The 20,765-nt window shown below is 43.2% G+C and overlaps 2 protein-coding genes across 5 annotated transcripts; one reads left to right on the top strand and one right to left on the bottom strand.

Annotated features, from left to right (window-relative positions):
• Positions 1-255: 255 nt before the first annotated feature.
• On the top strand, positions 256-13,871 carry LOC133351915 (histone-arginine methyltransferase CARM1-like). 2 transcript variants are annotated; one of them, XM_061567513.1, is made up of 16 exons: positions 256-449; positions 2,048-2,173; positions 2,415-2,521; positions 2,812-2,916; positions 3,147-3,257; positions 3,684-3,861; positions 4,837-4,927; positions 5,934-6,015; positions 6,275-6,360; positions 6,776-6,865; positions 6,997-7,134; positions 7,449-7,538; positions 8,211-8,326; positions 8,737-8,817; positions 10,157-10,225; positions 10,898-13,871. In XM_061567513.1, the coding sequence occupies exons 1-16, from the start codon at positions 281-283 to the stop codon at positions 11,047-11,049; spliced, it is 1,791 nt and encodes a 596-aa protein (XP_061423497.1). In that variant the 5' UTR covers positions 256-280; the 3' UTR covers positions 11,050-13,871. The 2 variants fall into 2 exon arrangements, with proteins under 2 accessions (XP_061423497.1, XP_061423499.1); XM_061567515.1 differs by lacking the exon at positions 10,157-10,225.
• A 618-nt stretch (positions 13,872-14,489) lies between these two features.
• Positions 14,490-20,463, bottom strand: YIPF1 (Yip1 domain family member 1). Of its 3 annotated transcripts, none has more exons than XM_061567519.1 (9): positions 20,310-20,463; positions 19,286-19,355; positions 18,632-18,828; positions 18,391-18,471; positions 18,151-18,238; positions 17,459-17,575; positions 17,175-17,341; positions 16,841-17,023; positions 14,490-16,417 (listed from the first exon to the last, which is right to left on the bottom strand). In XM_061567519.1, the coding sequence occupies exons 2-9, from the start codon at positions 19,314-19,316 to the stop codon at positions 16,319-16,321; spliced, it is 963 nt and encodes a 320-aa protein (XP_061423503.1). In that variant the 5' UTR covers positions 19,317-19,355; positions 20,310-20,463; the 3' UTR covers positions 14,490-16,318. The 3 variants fall into 3 exon arrangements, with proteins under 3 accessions (XP_061423503.1, XP_061423501.1, XP_061423502.1); XM_061567517.1 differs by having other exon boundaries at positions 20,189-20,456; XM_061567518.1 differs by lacking the exon at positions 20,310-20,463 and adding an exon at positions 20,052-20,127.
• Between the last annotated feature and the right edge of the window lie 302 nt (positions 20,464-20,765).

Here is a 20,765-nt window from a genome sequence, read left to right as displayed (position 1 = left end):
ACGTCTTCCCCATCTTCCGGAAGACGTCTGCTTCTTTCTCATCTTCCGCAAAACTTATCTTCTATCTTCCGGAAGACGTCTTCGCCTTCCCCATCTTCCGGAAGACATCTTCCTCTTTCTCATCTTCCACCAAACTTCTTTTTTATCTTCCGGAAGAAGTCTTCCCCATCTTCCGGAAGACGTCTTCTCTCTTCCGGAAGATCTCTTCTTCTTCCGGAAGACGTCTTTTGTCCGCATCCCAATAAAACGCGCGCGCCGCTTCGCTTGCCCCTCGGGCGTCATGGCGGCGGCGGCGTCTTTCGAGGGCGTGCGGCTCACGGCCGTGGGCGAGCAGAACGGCGGCGGCGTGCAGCGCAACCCCGAGGCCAACCTGCGCCTCGAGGCCAAGGCGACCGGCGGCGGAGGAGGAGGCGGCGGCGGCGACTCGCTCGGGGTGGCGCTCTACAACGGTGCGTGACGGCGCGGTACGGCAATTGCCGGGCCCGCGTGCGCCCATTGACCGCGGCGAAGCCTGAACCAGGCCTCCCCTCCCCGGAGCCGGCACGCAAATTAGCTCGCACTCACCTCTGAGGCGCTCGGTACATTTATTAACGAGTCGCTAGTTAGTTAAACTACCCGCTTTGTTGATTAGGGCGACACATTTCACGTCGTTTTTGTTTTACTACCTGGCCCTCGGCGAGTAAATGCCCCGGCGAGTCTTGTATCGGAAACAATAGGCGGTCGCACGTGACGACGATGGGGTAGCGCTTTAATAATGTTAATGAGTTCTATACTGCCGGTACCAATGGTGATGATGATGGGTGCGATGTATTCAGACGAGCGGGAATGATTTGTGAACCGTCTGTTGATGCGGCCGTTATTGGTGGTGCAATGTAGGCGGGCGGTCACAGTCCCTTGCCTACGATTCACAATGCCCAAGGGTTGTGCGGATTTTATGAAACTTACGGCACGGAGGGTTTGCATACCATGCCAGTCGTTCTCTTATCGCTAAAAAGATTTGGGCAATTTTGCTGTGATAAACTTGCGAATTTGTCTATGGACTGCCATTGCCTAGAACATCAGGCAACCCAGCAGTATATTTAACAGACCCCATACTCTGCTAATGACTCTAATAAGTCGATGCCTGTCCGGAGTTTAATTCTGACACATGCTGCTGGAAAATAATAGTCTGGATTGAAGACGTATTTGCTGATTTGGCCGCAATAGTACCGTTACGTGCCGAAACGGAACCAGTGCCTATTGTGTTACCGTACCTTAGTGCCATGGTTGCGAGACTTTAGGTGGTCAGTAGAGGGCAGTGCAGCAAAAGCCATCACAGTATTTTAATGTGCTTATATTTTCCTTCGTCTCAATGCTCCCCCGTCTGTCTTCACCACCCCGCGTTGACCCACCTGTTGTAATTGTCGTCAATTGCCCTCCCCACGACGCGGACGGCGGCCTGGTTAAGGCCACATCCAGCAGTGGCTTTGACAAGCGGTCGTTGCACTTTATCGGACTGATGGTGATATTGTCAATTATACTTTCCCGTTTCAACCGCATTTCACGGACAGTGTGTTAGTACTTGTGCAGTGCACCAATCTATCGTCGAGCAAGTGCTCGATGCCATTTGTGATTAACGTTTCAGGCACTGTTAGTTACTACTTGAGTTTAATTTTATCAAAAAGAAATATTCAAGCGCTGCAATTGGGACTGAGTGTGGGTACATTTGTTTGTATTGAACGTTGGAAAATTAATCGCAAGGTCAAATGTATGTGTTGCACATTTCTCACATTTGGCTGTCCTATCAGCGGCTAATACATTGTTCTGGTGACATGAGTTTTATTCCCAGCCATGGCTATTATCAATGGCGAAAAATATCGTCATTGGTCCTGGATTTATCCCCTTCACCAACCGACACTGACCAAATTGTTAACATGTGGTCGGCAACCCCCCTTTGACTGATACAGCATAGGGGGGTGGTGGTGCTTTAATCCAACATGAAGTCATCTGTGCTTCCGGAGAAATAAAAGTTTTAATTCTACAAGAGGGCATGTTTGTCTTGTTGCAGGTGGTGGTGTTTGTGTCTTCAAATGCATGATCGGCAGAGACACAGAGTGTTGCCGAGTGAGCAAGCAGGCGTTCCTCATCACCCTCGGGCAGAACAGTGTGCTTGTACACTTCGCCTCGCAGCCCGGTATGCTTCTGAATACATTTGTGTCCTTAAATTCCATTTGCATCTCTTGGCAATATCTGATTTGTGGATAATATTATGCAGCACTTTGCTAAATATTTTTTTCAATCTTATTCTTGGAGAGAATGGCTGTGATGTTTCAGCCTTTTTAGAATCCTTTGAGAAACTCTAGCAATGAACCTCGTATTTCTTGTGGTACAGTTCCTTTTACGAACATGTATCCCAACTTGCCCTGCCTCCTTAGATTTCAACTCCTTCATGAACCTACTCAAGTCATGTCAGGGACGAAGTGTGGAGAGGTCTGTGTTTAGTGAAAGAACAGAGGAGTCTTCTGCTGTGCAGTATTTCCAGGTGAATTCCACTGAACAAATTTACTACATGCATGTGTAGCTCATGTTTTTTGCAAACATTAACTTATTGGATTCGTGGAAGTGTTCAATTACATTTTAATTGATTTATACTTTGCATTTGATCGTTCTAGCTGACACATACAAATGGCCCCTTTAGTAACCAGCGATAAACATAAGCATCATTGTGCTTCGGAAAAACACTTGTCAATGTTTAAAGTCTTTATGCATCCATTTGCAAGATATAATGGTCATTGTTGTTTCTCTATTTGTTATCTCACCTCGTCTCGTCAGTTCTACGGGTACCTCTCGCAGCAGCAAAACATGATGCAAGACTATATCCGCACAGGGACATACCAGAGGGCCATCCTTCAGAATCATGCCGACTTCCGAGATAAGGTATTGTCACCTGCACCACACTGCTGTTCATCCAACATTTTCCCTTCTCGTACTAAAAAAACAAGAGTTGTGCTCGTAGGTCGGGTGTAAACTGCTTTACCACAAGGCTGTTGGCCATTTACTATATTCATACTGTTTACATTTTGTTGCTGCATTATGAATGAAGTTTGCAATGCTTTATTAAGTATGGCCGAGTAGGCATTTGTAGCTGACTGTTTATGTTGGGACAGATTGTTCTGGACGTGGGCTGTGGCTCGGGAATCCTCTCCTTCTTCGCCGTTCAGGCCGGCGCCAGGAAGGTGTATGCAGTGGAGGCGAGCAGCATGGCACAGCATGCTGAGGTGCGGTACTACTTTCCCAATGCCACAAGACTGCAAAATTGCATCATCGCAACACAAACGTTTTCGGCAGGGAATTATACGGTGTCCATTCAAATGTTGTTTTAAATGGAACAGTCTGGCTTAGGGTTTTTTTTGTAGGGTAGGGATTGTGGGGGCTGGGCAAGTTGGAGATGACGTTTCTGTTGGGGTGGTTCTTTTGTAAAGCCAATGCACTGAAACAGCTGCTCAATGAAAGGCGGTCCAATTCAATGGTGCAAGAACACAATGAACTCATGCCTTCTCTGGTGTACTCTTGGCATTTAAGGGCCCACACAATTGACTTTAACAGCAGGCTAAAAACTTGTTCAGACTCTTTTTAAAAACGTTTAAAAAACACATACCCATCTAATGTTTAAAATGTATGGTGATTTAATGATGTTGCTCCAGGTACTGGTGAGGAGCAACAACTTGCAGGATCGGATTGTAGTGATCCCTGGGAAGGTGGAGGATGTGTCCATCCCAGACAAGGTGGACGTTATCATCTCGGAGCCCATGGGGTACATGCTATTCAACGAGCGCATGCTGGAGAGCTACCTGCATGCCAAGAAGTGGCTCAAGCCAAATGGTACGGCTGAACCGAAGCAGGTGCCTTTGTATGTACATTGCCCCTGATCTGTGTTTACAAAGGGAAAGACCAAAGTCATTAAATGGCAGAAGATAGATAGCAAATTCCCCTTTGACAATGTCTACTAGCAGAAATTATGTAGCATTAAATGGCTAAATCGATAATACTGATTAGAAGCATGCCATGCACACATCTAATTCTGCCTAATATGTTTTGTTTTTTATTCAGTTGTCAAAATATTTCCTTATGTTAAGTGAACTTGTTCTGCATATTTGTTTTGCTCATTTATCCATCGTCCAAATTTTTTGGTAATTCATTACTATTGTTATGACTGTCATCAGTAAATCTCATGTTGTTTATGCTTTCACTACTTATATCTATACCTCCATTTCTCCAATCTAGTTTTTGGACTATGTCTTCAAATGCCACTGTGTATAGCCTTGGTAAGAGAATATCACCTTGCTTGACTCCTGAGGTCAACTTTTCCACCGTACGTAAAATTAATTTGCACCCCAGGACCATGATGGATAGTCGCAAGATGTGTGGAAGCCTTCTTCCAAGAGTGGATAAAATGTGGGTGATTTATAATGATTCAAACGTAAACTCGCATTGGGTAAAGATCCGTGGCATAATCCCACGTGTCACTCTTGCACATGAGACAATCCGATTGAGTTCTCACTTAGTTAGGCAAATGTATTTGAACTTGAAAATGGAGTTATATATTTTTATATAATGGATCCATATCCTTGCAGCTGCTAGGTATGCTATTGTTCACCGGTGTTATAAAACAGGGATTATTGAATTAAATAGTGAGACTTAATCAAATTGCCAGGTGGGTGAATCATTATGCCCCTAACTGACAGGCATGTACATCATGGTAGTTTACTTTAATTTACATAATAATGGGATGTTCGATATTTGATGAGGATTTTATAATGGAATCGTGCACTTTTGGTTTGTTTCTCTGCTGTCTAGGTAATATGTTTCCAACGCTCGGCGATGTCCACTTGGCACCATTTACAGATGAGCAACTCTACATGGAGCAATTCTCAAAGGCCAACTTCTGGTGAGATTGAATCCTAAATGATTGTCTTTAGGTGCAAGGTGAAACGTTATCTTTCTGTTTTGTTTACATGTTATTTCAATGCTTCGATATTAGGGGAGCTGCTGTAATATTGCAATTCATAGGCAGTTTTTTGCATTTGTTTTATTGGCGGAAACAACTTAAAAGGTGCATCCATTCGTCCATGTTGTACGTTATTTGGCGAGTTAAAAAATAAGGATGTGTTAGTGTGGTATTGCATTTTGGTAAGGAGAATTACACTGCAAATATTACATGTAGTTCCTTAATTTCAATTTGACCAAATACATTCAAGCATGATGGGGAGCAGTGGTTGGTGCACTCCGCTACTCCGAAAGCAAACCTTGGTTTTATACCCAGGCACGACTAACATCATTGGCAAGTAATATCTGAACCAGTACCAATCTTGCCTGCCCCCCCCCCCTCCACTAGCCCACACTGATCAGCATGGTGAAATGTGGTTGATCAACCATGATGACTGATGCAGCATAGGCAAGCCTTCAGCAGTGGATTAACAGAGCCATGAATTTGAATTCGGACATCTTCATTCAACAAACTCGCCTAACATGGAATTAATGTGTTAAGCTGCATGTAGTGCCTCACATTCGCCATGAAATGGTACCTTTTAAGTTATCCATAAAGGCGTGATCCATTAACAATAAACTATACATTAGTCCTCTGTTCGAACACCATGGGTTAATGTTGAGGTTATGTGAAAGGTAAAGCGTATGCCACAGAAACCGAAAAACCAAGCCATTCCAAATGATCGCAGCCGATATTTTGGCAAACACCTGGGACTCAAATCTTGATGTGGTATATGTGGCATATAGACATGAAATGCTTTCGATTAAATATTACAATACCAACTGGGTGTGTGTATTTTTGTTGACCCATTTCAAACCGTTGTTGAATTGTGTTTGTTTCTTTACGGACACCGTGTAGAGCTTGGAATAATATTTCCCCCTGTGAACGTGATGGTTGTCCTTTATAGGTACCAGCAGTCATTCCATGGTGTCGATCTGTCCAGCCTACGTGGGGCTGCCCTTGAAGAGTACTTTCGGCAGCCAATCGTGGTGAGTGGAGAGCCTGAGGTGCATCTATGATGAAATGTAGGACCTATTAAAGCAACATGGGATTTTGGAAGGGAAAGCTGACTTAAAGCATCGAGGGCAACCGACGATGGGATGGTTTAGAGGACAAACTTAAGTAGTAATGGATTGTTGTGGTATCAGACATGGACTTGGTAATTATGTTTAAAAAGCAAATGTAATCTTTAGTTATTTTTGTATATTAATGATGTGTTCCATGTATATCTGTCTCTTTTTTTTTAAGGATACATTTGACATTCGGATACTGATGGCCAGGTCCATCAAGTACACGGTGAACTTTCAGCAGGCCAGGGAGGAGGACCTACACAGGTGAGTGTCTCAATCTACACCTTGTCACTACAATTGAAGACATTCGCTGCTGTTCTGGTAGGCTTGGAATGATTCACTCCCCGAGATGTTTCCATTAGTTGTTACGATTTGTGGCCGTGATTTTCATTTTAATCAACTAAGTGATGGATCATTTTGAGTCTAGTTTCCAGTTTTATGTACATATGTTGAACTTGTTTCACACCAAACGTAGCTACCCGTGCAGTTATTAGGAGTGCACATGCAAATGATATCAATATTCCTACATAGCACTTTCCAACCTAAACTTATTTGAAAAGCAGTCATATTTTTTTAAGGGTCTTGATGCTCTTGTCGTAGTCGCACCTTTGCGTCACTCATTCTTTGTAAGTGGCTGTGTTGCTGTGAGCCCCTAATGGGTTAAACTTTGTTTTTCCAGGATAGAGATCCCTTTCAAGTTCCAGATGCTTCAGTCTGGGCTGGTGCACGGCCTGGCCTTCTGGTTCGACGTGGCGTTTGTGGGCTCTATGTGAGTACTATCATTGACGCCGTTTCAAGTGGCCTACTTGCTATTTGCTGTCACGTGCCTAATACGATGAAAACAATGCTGTAGCCAGTATTTAAAGCGCTGTATTATGGTATGTGTGCATGCTGTTGCAGGCTGACAGTCTGGCTGTCCACGGCTCCCACGGAGCCATTAACGCACTGGTACCAAGTGCGCTGCCTGCTGCAGTCGCCGCTCTTCACGAAGGCCGGAGATACGCTCTCTGGCACTGTTGTAATGATCGCAAACAAAAGGTTTGTGCTCACGAACGGACCTACAACAAAAAAACCTTTGCGTGGTCATTGCATTGTGGTGTATTTTTGCTCATTCACTTTACGCCATGTTTATTAGTTTACATTGTTTTTCGTCATAAGTTTCAATTGCATGCTTACAGCTGAATTGTCAACTGCACCAATAAATGAAGTCTCGTGTATTTGTTTTACAAGTTAATGCTTAACACGATTTTAATTGAAGTTCTACTTGCGGTATGAAAAACAATGAAACGGCTGAGGTTTATTCGGTAACTAATTTTTCTTATTATTTTATATTTTTTTTCCATGTCCTGCAGACAGAGCTATGATATCAACCTCGTGGCTGTAGTCGACCAAACGGGGTCAAAGTCGAGCAACTTGTTGGACCTCAAAAATCCATTCTTCAGGTAAGACCGTGAATGTCACATTTGTTGTATATCCCGAGCTGACAAACACGTCTTTTTAAGCTTCATTCAAGATAAATCATGGTCGCACATTCTATGATGGTGCACGGATAATGATGATAATGTTTTGACATTTAATTAAATCCTATGGGGAAAAATGCAGTGACATCACTCCCATAGGATTTAACAAAAATCAATTTTTTTTACTGATGTACTACCATATTTAAGCTCCCTGCCATCAACCCGCATGCCACCCCCTGGGGACACAGCCTACGGTGACGAGATGGTAACACCCTCGCCTGGTATCCAGTAGGTTGTGGGTTCAATCCTGACCCTTAATGCCTGGTATATTTGGAGTTTGCATTTTCTCCCCGTGGTCCCGTGGATTTTTCTCCGGGTCCTTCAGTTTTTCCCTCCACATTTTTAAAACATGCGTTTTAGAGTAATTGGTTGCTATAAATTTCCACACTTGGTTGAGCTATCATTTGTGGCCAGGTAACTGAAAAAAAATAGCTATATAGCTCAGTGGGCCTTACCTGATAAAATAAAATTAGTTAAAATGTATGCAACTATTTGTTATCAATTAGAGCAGTTTGGCTGATTTGTGTCCCGTACTGGTCACATTACGCCTCGGAACTGGACGTTGAAGCGCTGCACGCCGGTTGTTGTTTGCAGGTACTCGGGGACGACGCCGTCGCCGCCTGCCGGCTCCCACTACACGTCTCCGTCTGAAGGCATGTGGGGCCCGTCGGCGTACAGCACCGTGGGCTCGACACAACTCACAAACCACAGTATGCGCGCCCTCTGTCATTGGCACTCGGCATGTTCACCTTTGTGTTCTTATAGTCGACTTGCGCTTACGGAAATTATAGTAAATGCCACGAATTGAAATAACTGGATGTAATGGGAAAAAATATTTCCCCCCCCCCCCACCCCCATACATACCATTATTTTTGTATGGCACTATCCAGGACCGCAATATGATTGCACAATTAAGTCAGTCATTTTTGTCGTTTTAACCATCTTATTTGTCATGCTTACATTTCCCCCCCCCCCCCGACGTGTTTATACGCTTGTTTGCTCAATTTGCCTAAGCGTAACATCGGAATCTTATTTGCATACATTCTAAATAATAAATTCTCACACGTGGTTTGATGCATGCATCTTTAAAAACTGCGGTCTTTCAATTTTACTTTTCTAGCTGCTGTGCCGTCTGCGTTTGACTTGAGTTCGGTGCTAAATTCGGTGGCTTCGCCAACGCCAACCAACCACATCCCCATGGGTGAGTAACACTGACGGTGGTGCAGGTATGATCACCACTTTGAAGAGGCAATCTTCAACCTCCATTAGATGTAAACCTAAGTGATTGGTCACACAAACGTGTAAAAAGAGCAGGGTTCTTCAGCTGTATTTCAGTGGGCCAGAATGAAATTATGATGGGCTTGCGGAACATGAGATGAATTATTAGCGTCGTAATGTTTTAACGTCTACATGTGACCGCTAAAGTGGTACCGCTCATTGGCAGGTCCGACATCTGTCTCTTTCGACTGTCAAATGTTTATTGTTTACACCTCTCCATTCTGTCTTATCTCTCGCATATCTGGCTAATCTTTTTTTACGTGAAAGCAGGCCATATTTCATAGCTCGGTGAGCCATCCGAGAGCCCTTGCAGATAATATTTGGCCCGTGGGCCGCAAGTTGAAAAACCCTGTTCTACAAGATTGTGTGGGCACCCTGCTGTGCATGTTGCTTATAGTTACTAAGTGGACACTTGCATAAAGGACCCTCATGGCCACTATAAAAATTTCGTTCATTCCTATTTGCTTGTTTTGCTTGCAAAATATTGACGTCAATACATCACTTGGCAGGGCAGTTTCGATTTGGTGCTCATTATGATCGGCTGGTGTGCGTTCTGTCTGTAATACGCGAGGCTTTTGTGTAAAGGTGGCGGTGTACGTGGTGACCATGCCGTTCTGTCGTTCCTTAACCGTGCTACCGCTTGGTGCCATTTCACGTAGAGGGAAGTGCTGTTGCCTGCTTTTATGTTAACATTGGAAACGTTTTAAAGTGGTTCTGCTTAATTCTTTAAACTTGCATTTTACATGAAAGTAAAGTGACCTCTTTACTTTTCCTTAATATACCCAAAATTCAGATTTTTAACCTTGGAACAGTCTTTCTAGAAATCATGAAAAATTGGCAAACAACGTTGGTGGTCATAAAAATCTAATTTGTTTATAGGATTTGTCAATACTGGAAGAACTCTTTTAAACCGTAACCATCTTATCTATCGTGATATTGGTGTTTCATATTATGCTTTATTTAGATGGCTCTGATAATTGCGCCAACAGTACGAGCTGACTTGGCAATCTGCAGACGTACGAATGGTCTGGAAACCTATCTGGAAGGAACTCGTTAAACAACTGGAAAGTGCTTATTACAGTTTCTTAATTAATTCGCAATTTGTATTAGTTTAAACCATCGCTGCGTCTACTGATTGACTTGGGTGTGTAGTGCATAATTTGTACCGCTCTATTTAGTTATCTCGATGTGCTTTGTTCGTGTTTTGGTGTACGCAGGTGCATGAGCTTTGTCTGCCTCGCTGTGTCTCTATCTCTTTGCAGCCGACACTGGGCCTGTGAATCACAGTTTCTCCAGGCTGGGCTCCATTATGAGCACGGGATTTGTGCCGGGTAACGCTCTAGCCAAAACCGCTACTGCATGACTTTATTTCCTTGTTTATTTAGTCACTTGAGCTTATCTGATGGACCTTTGCCCCCCGGGGAGAAATTGGCCGTTAACATGAATGTAACTGGACATTCAAATTTGTCTCGAATCCACTGCAGTTAACTTTTATTTTAAAAAATGTATGGATCCACCTTGTATAATTAACCAGGTATAGCAACTAAGTGGCATGCTCTGTCATGAGGAGTGTAGTAGCTTTGCCCATATTGCTCCGAGTGTAATGGATGTGCGGTCTTGACATGGGTTTTGCTAATGCATGCTCTGGGATGGGTCTCTGTTGGAAATGGGAGATGATGAAATTACATTTTGAACCAGGAAACTTACTTGAATAATTTACCTGAGAATGTCCCATAAAGAAATCAACCCTCCTTTTCAACAGCATGCTTCTTTTTGTAAAATAAACATTTCTTTAAAAAGAGATTGTGAACTTGTAAGACAATTGAGAAACCTGACAATTGAACGGATGTCCATTTGTGGCAAGGGGGTTCATTTTTATTGCTGATCACTTAAATGCAATTCCACGCTCACATTCTCAGGATGATGGGCAGTCACGCAAACTGACCTGAATACTGGGTAGCATGAAAGCAATGTGTGTGCCTTGTTGTGCCTGTGTGCCACAGGAAGTGGCAACACGGGCCACTCCACAGTACCCGGATACCCGATGTCTGGCCAGATGGCTTCTGCGGCGGCGGCGGCAGCGATGGGCGGCATGTTGGGCATGACGACGTCGCCGGTACCACTCGTCAACAGCAACATGCCCTTCAACAGCTGAGAGGAAGCACAAGATGCGAAGGGATGAGGCTGAGCAACCGTCCGTAATTAATTCAACCTCAATTCACGTGAACTTTTTAAAAAGCTGTAACTTTACCATTTGGCTATCTGAGGTGAGCGCACGTGTGCACGTGCGTCACAGCACCAGCCGGCGTTTGCAGTTGCGTGCAAGTATATGCAGTTTGTTATACATGTTTTTATATATATTAAGTTCAACACATACCCAAAATTGTTCTGCTCATGGTATAGTAATTTTTTTAAGTTCTATTTGGGATATATCTGGACCAAGTTCCCAGAAAGATATATTGTTTTGATGCAGATAAGGGGAGCAATAATGTCAAGCTGATGACATTGTTGCTGCTAATCCTGACATCGTTATTAGAACACATGACATTTATCTTGCCATTTCAAGACTGCACACTACATTAAGTTTACAGCGACTTTCTTTTTGTTTACGACAGTAATTTGTTGAAGTGCTTTTCAAGTTTGGCAAAAAAAAACCTCAGTTACTGCCCGCTTTACTGATGTTATAAACCATGACCCAGAGCACTAGTGGAGCCAGTGGGGGGGGGGGGTTGGCACGTGTCCCCCCAATAATCCGATCGAAATCCCTAATTTCGATCGGATCATTGGGGTTTATTAGTAATAAATCGGCATTTTGCGACCCCCACTGCCAATGTGTAGCATATTATTATGTGCCAGGGACTCTGTGAGATGATAGGACAATAGTCTGAGTCCATAGTTGGCAATAAGTAACGGCAAAGCAGTTATAAGTGTCTCACAGAATTGTGCGCAGTTGCATCTACAGGACACGACTTCCCTGAAGGCAAACACCTTCAGCGAGCGCGATGCCGATCACGCACGGTTCGAATTCGACCCTCCATCGATGGCTGTGCCATCGCCGTGCACGCGTCGAATAAAAAGCAAGGGACAAGTCCTTACTTACTAACAACTCCATATAATTTTTCATTGCTGGAGGGGTTGCCCCCCCCTACCTGAAAATCCTGGCTCCGCCATTGACCCAGAGTAATTGAAATCTGCCTCCTTTATGATCATTGTGAATTTACCATTGTGGGAGCTTTTAGTTTTTAAGTGTAAAACTGCCTCCTGATTTTTTATAAAATGTGGATGCAATTAACTTTACTTTATCTGCAGATGTAGACACGCATAAAACCATAGAAACATTAACTTTACCTGTCGCATTGCAACATTTCACAATGGTAAAGTGTTAGCACAAAGTGATTTTCTGAATATAAATGATATTTTCAAGGCTCAATAGCTGCTCCAAAAAAACTTTCGCAATGATATTTGCACCCGTTTTTATTCACACGAACAAGCGGAAGCTTCTAAAGTTTGGTCCTAAACTGTGCATTTGTGTTTTAATGATACACTTCCAATTTTTTTGACTTTAGACATGTAGTGTTCGCGAAAACGCAACGGGCAATTTGTTCATTTTTAAGAGTGGCTATGTTGAAAAGTCACGATTGAACAATGTGCTTATTACACTGGAGTGAGACATTTGATGAGAAAAGGACAGACGTAGCTAGATTTATTTTCAAAGTAGCAAATTAACAGTTAATGGAAAATAGTTTTGCCTACACTTCTGAGTAAATCGGCTGCTCAGTGACTGGCAGTTTCGTGTTCAATGGTGTGATCTCGCTCCAACGTGTACATTGGCGAAAGGTGCTACTATTGCAGTTTTGAAAACATTTCCAGAGGGGTTAAACCTTGTAGAGTTTTTTTTGTATTGGCCACCTGGCTTGCACGGGTGGCTTGCAAATGCACCTTGGCATTGTATCTGCACAGCTCTGTAGAAGTGTGGCCACTTTCCAAAAACAATACTTTCTTGCAGTACGTGACATGTAAAATGTATGATAACATAAGTATGACAGATCCAGGATTTAATCGGTGGGATAAAATTACGATACATAAATTTAGCACGGGCGCAAACTTTTCTGCAGCCAAATGTGCTCAATGTGGTCGTTTGGCTTCTACAAACAGGCTGGGGCTCATGTCTCTCCCCAAGGTTCATATTTCTGCCAAGATTAGTAATCTAAATAGTGGTCTTCACAAGTTTAAAGATGTTAAATCCTCAAACATTCCAGTAAGGATGTTCTTATTTCAAACATGACCTGCAAGTATTAAGGTATAACTTATGACATTTAAATTACAATACAGTGAATAAAATATTGTAAATGTTGGTTCAAGCTTTACCAGGTCAATGGTGAAGAATTGCAGAACAATGTTTTACACCACTTTGTGAAATGTTCGTATGTTTAGTTATTAATGTATATCTTAAGCCATGTTTAGTTTTTTTTATACAGAACCTTTTTATGGTTTTATTCACTTTTTGTCAACCGTCTTGAAGGTGGTGCGGTGCACACCGTCGGATGGTATTTTTACATCTGAACAACTTTTTCCGTGAGGTTATAGAATACGAAAAGACGAGTTCATTTTTGGTCCGTAAAATAACCTTAAGAAATTCGTCTGTAGCGTTAATGTCTAGGAGTTGATGTTTAGAATTGACGTGGCAACCCAGTTATGCTGTGAAAATTCACTTCAAATGTTAGCAGATTAAGATGCTTATTTTGGGAGGGTTCGGACAAGATCTGCGTTTATCAATGCCCTAAAGCGGATGTAGCCGTTCCCAAGTTGGCTAAGAGGCAACGCGCTTTGCTCACTGTACAATTGTCTCCGTAAAAACGTTTAGCTGTGATGACCACCACTCACATTGGCACCTGTCATCATGCGAGTGCCATCTTTAAACTTGCCAGCTCTATATTTAAGTCTGTTTCCTTTTAAAATAAACATCATACTCATGAATTGTGTTGCTTTTATCTCGAACAGTGCTTAAATTATTTTTAAAAAAATAAGTTTATTTCTAGAATGAGAATTGTGCATTCTTGACTTGCAAGAATTTCCCTTGCTTAAAGTATGTGAAATTATGGTGTGCTGCATGAAAATACCTCGAATTGAACTCTTCCCAATTCACTGCTGGAGGAAGGCCTCCCCACAGCATCAGTCATCAGTTTTTTTTTACCACACTTCATGCTTGTCGGTATAGGTTTGCAGGCAGGTCTGTGGCTGCATCACTCACCAATGATATCCATGGCCAGGAATTGAAACTAGTTTATGGGTTCCTTGTGCAGTGCACTAACCACTATGCCACTCCACCCAATAGTTAAACCTTATGTATAGAATGTGACTTGTATGGAGCCTTGAAACTTCAAGTATTTAAGTCAAATACTTTTTTAGTATTCAAAATACATGGCTTTAACATCAGCTGCCACTTGACTTTTCACAAAATGATGCTCAACAGTGAGTCGTCGTTTAACCAGATGGATATTCGAGTGAATGTATTGGATATTGAGCAATCTAAAAACACAATTGTTTTCTAACATTCACATGTGAACGAACAAAAGACAAACAAAACCACCTAAAGAAATCCCATCAAACGCACGTTTTATTGTTCCAAGAGCATAAAAATACCCAATGTATAATATACATGAACTCCCGTTGTCACTTGCTGGATGGTCATGGGGGTTATCTGACCATACTTTACTATGCTGGTCAGTGCAGGTTGGAAGTTGGGTGAATAGAAAAACTCACGATTTTAGCGCCACTGCTTCCCACCAAGTAGCTCTGCAACAGCCATCAACCTGATGTGCGTGGTTACACATTCAAATAATACTCCAGGCCTAACCCTCAATTTCGATTTAATGAGATGGGACACTTTCCAGATGATTGTGATAGGATATAACATTTAACAGGAACGTTAATTTTAAACGCAGTGGATAGTGGTGCACTGAACTGTCAAGTTTGTTTAACATGTGTTAAGCTCATTTGGCACAATACTTAAGGCCAACCGTGCCAATTGGAAGTGCAAAAAATGGATGAAACAGGGGAGAACTAAGACACCAGGATATAGCCTCATTTGCAAGTATCCCTGGCGATCGGGTTTCAATTCCCACCTGCCATTCCCAGCCTTTAATCTGTGCTGACAAGTGTGACACGAAGTCAGAATGTGCATCTTTTGATTAAGAATGCAGGAATCCCAATGAGCTATGAAGCTTTTTTTTACCACAGATGTCCCGTATGGGTGGGTCCGCAAGTGTGGTGCGAAATATGGTCAACCCCCAGGACAATTAATACAAAGGGAAGCCTTTGTTCAGCAGTGGATTCTTAAAAGGAATTTTTGAAAATTCATGTGGACCGTCCCTATTGAAAATGTTTGCTTTGCAAATATACACCTTCAGCAGGTACTCTCATTGACAATACTGTTTGCTAACATGTGGACAGTGTTTTAAGTTTCCAAATGCATCGCTTATTCTTTCATTCCATAGCATCGACTTAATTTTTTTGTAGTCCGGTAAATGCGTGCCTCTAAACCGGGTTGCTGAATGAAAGACGGCCCCATATAGAATCAAGCTTTCCCCCAATGACCAAAAAACATTACTGCAGATATTTATTTTAAATGTCAAAGGTAGTTGGGTTTTTTTCATAACATTTAAATTCATAACTTTAGCTTGAATATGAATTCTGCATACATTTAGCAGTGTGACAACTTTGGAAAATAAAATGCATGCAAACAAAATGCGTATATGCCATTGACGAACATTGCTGTCAATTAGACATTTGGATGTGCTAAATTCCACTCCATGCTTTTGTGGTCTTCAAGATTTTTAACATGGGAGCCAAAGTGGAGCAGCAGAAAGACTTGCCATTCTCAAACTTGAAGACCCGAGTCGAGTGCATGCTCTGGACAACAGGCATTTGTCATCTTTTGAAAAATCCCAAATGTATGAGCTTTTGCACCATGTAGCTAATCGGACGTGCAGGGAAGGACAACTAAACAAAAAGCAGCAAATCATTCCTCTGCCAAACAAATACAACTTCGGTTTATGATTACTCAACTGAATGAGACTGTACAAACTACAATTTCCTGCATTGTATATATATACTCTGTACACAGTATATACATAGCATCTTTTATATGGGGCTGGATATCTGCTAAGCAGCCTGGAACCAAACTTAACCACTCTTTTTTCATGGCACTATTCACCTCACATGTATACACTTAAAATATACAATACATAGTCAAGAAAGGTGACCTAACATGCATTTGAAATTTAATGTTTTCTCTGCAAGTGCCTGGCAAAGTGTACATAAATAACACTTAAGTTCACCTTATTCCCAATTAACAATCTCAAATCTGTTACATCAAGATTAAAAACATGTTCTTGTTTGATGTGCAGTTGTCCTCGGAGAGCTCAGTGTGCCGTGCCGTTGGCCCTGTGTGCCATCGTCACATGCGGGCTCAGAGTCGTTACAGCAGCGATGTGCGCTTGACGTGTGGAGAAAAAGTACAACTGCACACACAACGCGAGATGTTAGTACCACCCGAGGCCAGCCAGAGGCTCCTGCCAAGTCACAATTAAAAGTGATTACTTAAATTGTGATAGAATGAAAAATACCATACAAGCGATAGATCAGCTTTTAGATATAAGGTGCTCAAAGATTCTATACTGGTACACCTTGACTTGACCTGTGTCTGACCAGACCACAGTGTCCTTTGCTAAAGACAATTTCTTACACGTCATTCAACAAATACAATGCATGTGCTTGTAAAGGAGCAGTATTATATTCGCATTTGGGCACACGGATGTTAACTTGCCTCATTTAGCAGCGAGAACAAAATGCCCACTCGGGTTTCTGATGACAAACGTTAACTGCGTCATTACCAAACATTAAGTGTGAAAACAGTTGACCAATTAACGTGTCACAAAGCTCACCTTGCAGCCGACAGCCAGCAATGTGTTCAATAAGAAGATGACCACTGTGGTGGCCACCGCAATTCGTTTGTCGTCATCGCGGAATGCAGGCCAGAAAGTTAGCGCCAGCACCGAGCCAGAGAGCGCCATCGCCACAACTATCAGTATCCATTGCAAAACACCCGACGGTATTGTCCACAGCACCTGCGATGTGTGGGATGGGCATTGGTGGTGGGGGGGGGGGGAGCAGAAATCAAGGGATAAAGTTAAAAGTGCGCTCAGCAGGAGACGCTAGCTTGTTCCTGCACTGCAGAAACCAACTGGGGTGATACGGCGGGAATTGGCCAAAACTCACCGCAGTGGGGATGTAGATGAAGAGCGAGTACCCATAAGCGCACACGATCTCCAGGAAGGAGAAAGACATCACTCCCATTGTCCTGTTGCTCCTCCACAGCAGAAAGCCCCACATCGCCAGTGGCACTAGCCATGCATATGAGTAAATAGCTGTGGCAGCAATGGACACTGCATTCCAGAAACAAGAACAGCGGTGTGTTTATTGTTATCCAATACAAAGTGTGTACATTCATTAAAAAAAACGTACATCAAGGTGTACAGTTGTACGACAAGACATGCACGCACCCTTTCGAAAATCAGCGACGTAGTGGTACTCGGAACCACTGGCTTGCGTGAACAAATTGGAGAGGTTCCCACTGATGGAAATTGCGAACACCAGTGTGGCACAGATCCAGAACGGACCTAGATGTGTGACATGGTACAGAGCATCAGCAAGACATCAACAGTGCCTTTCACAAGTAACTAACAAAACGTCAAGTAACAATAGATAAGATACTACATGCTAACATGAGGGTCAGTAGCTGAATATGATGGGGCTTGATGAACACGGTGTTGTTTGATTTTACAGCTTCTAAAGTTTGTATCTCCACTAAAATTGGTGAAATTTCGATTTAAAGCTTTCGTGACTGCAGGGATTCATCGTCTGTCGGAAAGACAGCGTTTGTCGGAAAGACAGACCTGTTCTTCACCTGAGGACGGCTGCTTGCGTTGTATCCGAAACGTCGTGAGAATTGTATTTTATTATGTTTTATTTTTATTATTTTATTATTTCCCTTCTACGTGACTTTACTGAAAGAACCAAGAAGATAAAATTGGTGAGTTTAAAGTAACACGTAACATTCTCATTAAAATAATGCAACGTCTGCTTAAAGTACGAATGACAATAAGGGCAGTGCCTTGCTCTTAATTGAGCAAACATTGCAAGTGATGCACCTCATAGACTGATGAGTGCAGTGTAAAAACGTGGGCGACTTTACCGTAAAGATCGGGGTTGCCCCGAATGTGCTTGCGCACAAAGCTCCTTCCAGGAAACGGTATCATTGAGCCCTTGATTCTGTCCAAAACCTTCACAAACCAATATACACAAGCTGAAGGTCACTGTTGATATGTAATACACGTTTAAAAAAACACATCTTTAGTAATTACGTTCCAAAAACAATTCTGATCAACTTACATCAAATTAGTCGACCAATTTGTGTGCAGTTCCAGCAGCTTACCTGGTGTGTATCAACGTCAAAAAATGTTTTGTAATAATCAAATGTCCAGAAGGGGGCGCTCTTTTTCTCTTCAGATAGCAACTGCCAGACAAAAAAAAAACAAAGTTCAATCAAAAATGATGTCCCATTCAGTACAAACAAATTGGGAAGAAAGAATATCTGAATTGTATTTAAAATTAACTCAACGTAACATTGAATGCGGAAGCCAATGACGTATTACGCCAGGTGATACTGTACCCACCTCTGTCTTATCACCAAGTCTTCCCAGCATGTCTACCTCTTCATCGTCATCATCGGACTCGCCGCCACCTCGCTCTGCCACTCTCGTCGGCTGCTGCTGTGGCCGCTGATTCCTCGGTGGCGGGCCGACATCATCCTCGATGCTGACCGTGGTGGCTCCAGGTGAAGATGCCAACAGACTCGTAGCATCCTCAAATTCTGCAAGGAGTGTGTTTGTGTGTGCGTGAGCAGCAGCAGTCACAGGTGAAGTGCCTTCATTTATTATGATCAGCCACGATCAATAAACAGCTGGATGAAGGCCTCCTCATGCTGTCACTATCCCTCACAGTATTGCAGTGCAACAATTCACCCAGCAGCTGCACAAGAGCTGATGTCATAAATTTAGCTCCACGGTTGATACCCACCCACTCACACATCCACTTACCTACCAACCCACCCACTCACTGAGTGACCCATTCATTCGCCAACTTAGCAACTCACCCATTCGCTTACACTTTCCCAGTGGCTGACCGATCTACATGGAAATCACCGCAGGTCACTCTGTGTCACTTTTGCAGTAGACTCAAAGCAGATATGTCCTACTCTTTGATATGTCCTGCAAAGCATACACAGTATAAACATGGCCTGCTCATGTATTTATTAGTTAAAGCCATACCCTGGAACTGCAGATCATCCCTTGCCGTCATGTTTCCCACCGAATCTGGGTACCTTGACGGCTGCCCCTGCTGAAAGACAAATCCAGTCAAGCATCTGCCGTCGCAAACGCATTATATCTTTTAAATCACACGCTCCCTTACGCATTTTTGTTGTTGTTAGTATGATCTCAGGTGAGTCTTGGCCACAACGTACGCGTCGTGGGGGTAACTTTGACAATACTTCACCACGCTGGTCGGCTAAAGACGGGGAACATATACCCCGGGAGCATAGAAATACAGTACAACAGATGTTTCCGCACTGCTCACATGAAGTTCTGCAGCAGTCGCCTGCAAAGCGCGAGACTTGCATACACGTATAGTACGTCGTTTGTTGAACTTCTTTCGCACCGTACGTAACCAACCGTGCTAATGTGGCCGTTTAAAGGCATACCAAGATATATCTTACGAGATATCTCTTACAAGATATCTCTTACACATTCGTGAAGGCTCACGACAACAAGTTGGGTCACAGCAGCCCATAGTGTACAGCGTTATAAATTAAGACGTTTCGACTAGTCTCACTTGTCTTTACACAAACTGTTCATCCCCAGGTTGTCCAGCACTTCTAAGCTTTGTAAAATAACATTACCGTCGATACATATATGCAGGATAAAGAGCTAAACACATTAGTTTTAATGACGTCGCATTCACAAGAGGCCGGAACAGTGGGGCCTAGCAACGGTGGAGAAGCCTCGGGGAGCACCGGTCTCGCCTAGATTACTCTACCGAGCACCGCCACCTGCATCCCCGCCACTCCACAACCAGGATACGACCCCCGTGTGTCGGGGTCCTGGGCCACGGGATGGCTCGTGAAACTCCACGATCGTGAAACCCCACGGTCGTGAAACTCCACGCTCGTTCACCTCGCTTTGGGCTGACGGAGATGTTCAGAGAGACGGGGAAACACAGAGAACGCGAGAGGCCGCCACGTCCACCCAGAGACGAACACGAGCCGGACTGTACCACTCGACCCGGGAAACTCACAATTCACGTCCAGACAATTCAAATCATTAACTAAAATTGAACGTGACATTTACTCCGAATTTCATTGACTACTTTATTTAAAAGTAAGAACCAACGACGACAAAAAAATTCGTTATTCTTTGCATATTTAACTGTTAAAGTTTAAAGAATGATTAGGAACCCCCCTGGCGATTGAATGGTAGCACCCGGTTTCTCAACAAGCTGCGATCCGATTCTTCGCGCAACAATCCATACCCCGGATCAAATCGAATCATCGCCATTGATTTAACACTGCAACGAATCGCCTTCACCCATCCCCCACACCCCACAACCGTGTACCAATAATCAACAAACAACGCCATCAATTCGTTTAATCACGGTGGCGATGGAGGTCGGAGAAAGAGAGGCGGGCGGGTGTGGGTTGATACCTTCGATTCCCATCACGCCTAACGCCGAATCGATTCCTCTACGCTCCGC

This window comes from Lethenteron reissneri, chromosome 39 (genome assembly GCF_015708825.2).
Source record: "Lethenteron reissneri isolate LAM-NWPU_2019-01 chromosome 39, ASM1570882v1, whole genome shotgun sequence".
NCBI lineage: Eukaryota > Metazoa > Chordata > Hyperoartia > Petromyzontiformes > Petromyzontidae > Lethenteron > Lethenteron reissneri.
The sequence above is the reverse complement of the archived record's forward strand: the minus strand, read 5'-3'. Positions and strand labels throughout refer to the sequence as shown.

Excerpts from the sequence above, each read along its gene's own strand:
- YIPF1 (XM_061567519.1), bottom strand. The coding sequence starts at position 19,316 with ATGACGGCAAGGGATGATCTGCAGTTCCAGG. Across the intron at positions 17,576-18,150 it reads GGGCAACCCCGATCTTTACG|GTCCGTTCTGGATCTGTGCC; the intron begins GTAAAGTCGCCC and ends TCACACATCTAG. Across the intron at positions 16,418-16,840 it reads TGCTGGCTGTCGGCTGCAAG|TTGTACTTTTTCTCCACACG; the intron begins GTGAGCTTTGTG and ends TTGTGTGTGCAG.
- LOC133351915 (XM_061567513.1), top strand. The coding sequence starts at position 281 with ATGGCGGCGGCGGCGTCTTTCGAGGGCGTGCGGCTCACGGCCGTGGGC. Across the intron at positions 6,866-6,996 it reads GTGGCGTTTGTGGGCTCTAT|GCTGACAGTCTGGCTGTCCA; the intron begins GTGAGTACTATC and ends ATGCTGTTGCAG. Across the intron at positions 8,327-8,736 it reads GACACAACTCACAAACCACA|CTGCTGTGCCGTCTGCGTTT; the intron begins GTATGCGCGCCC and ends TTACTTTTCTAG.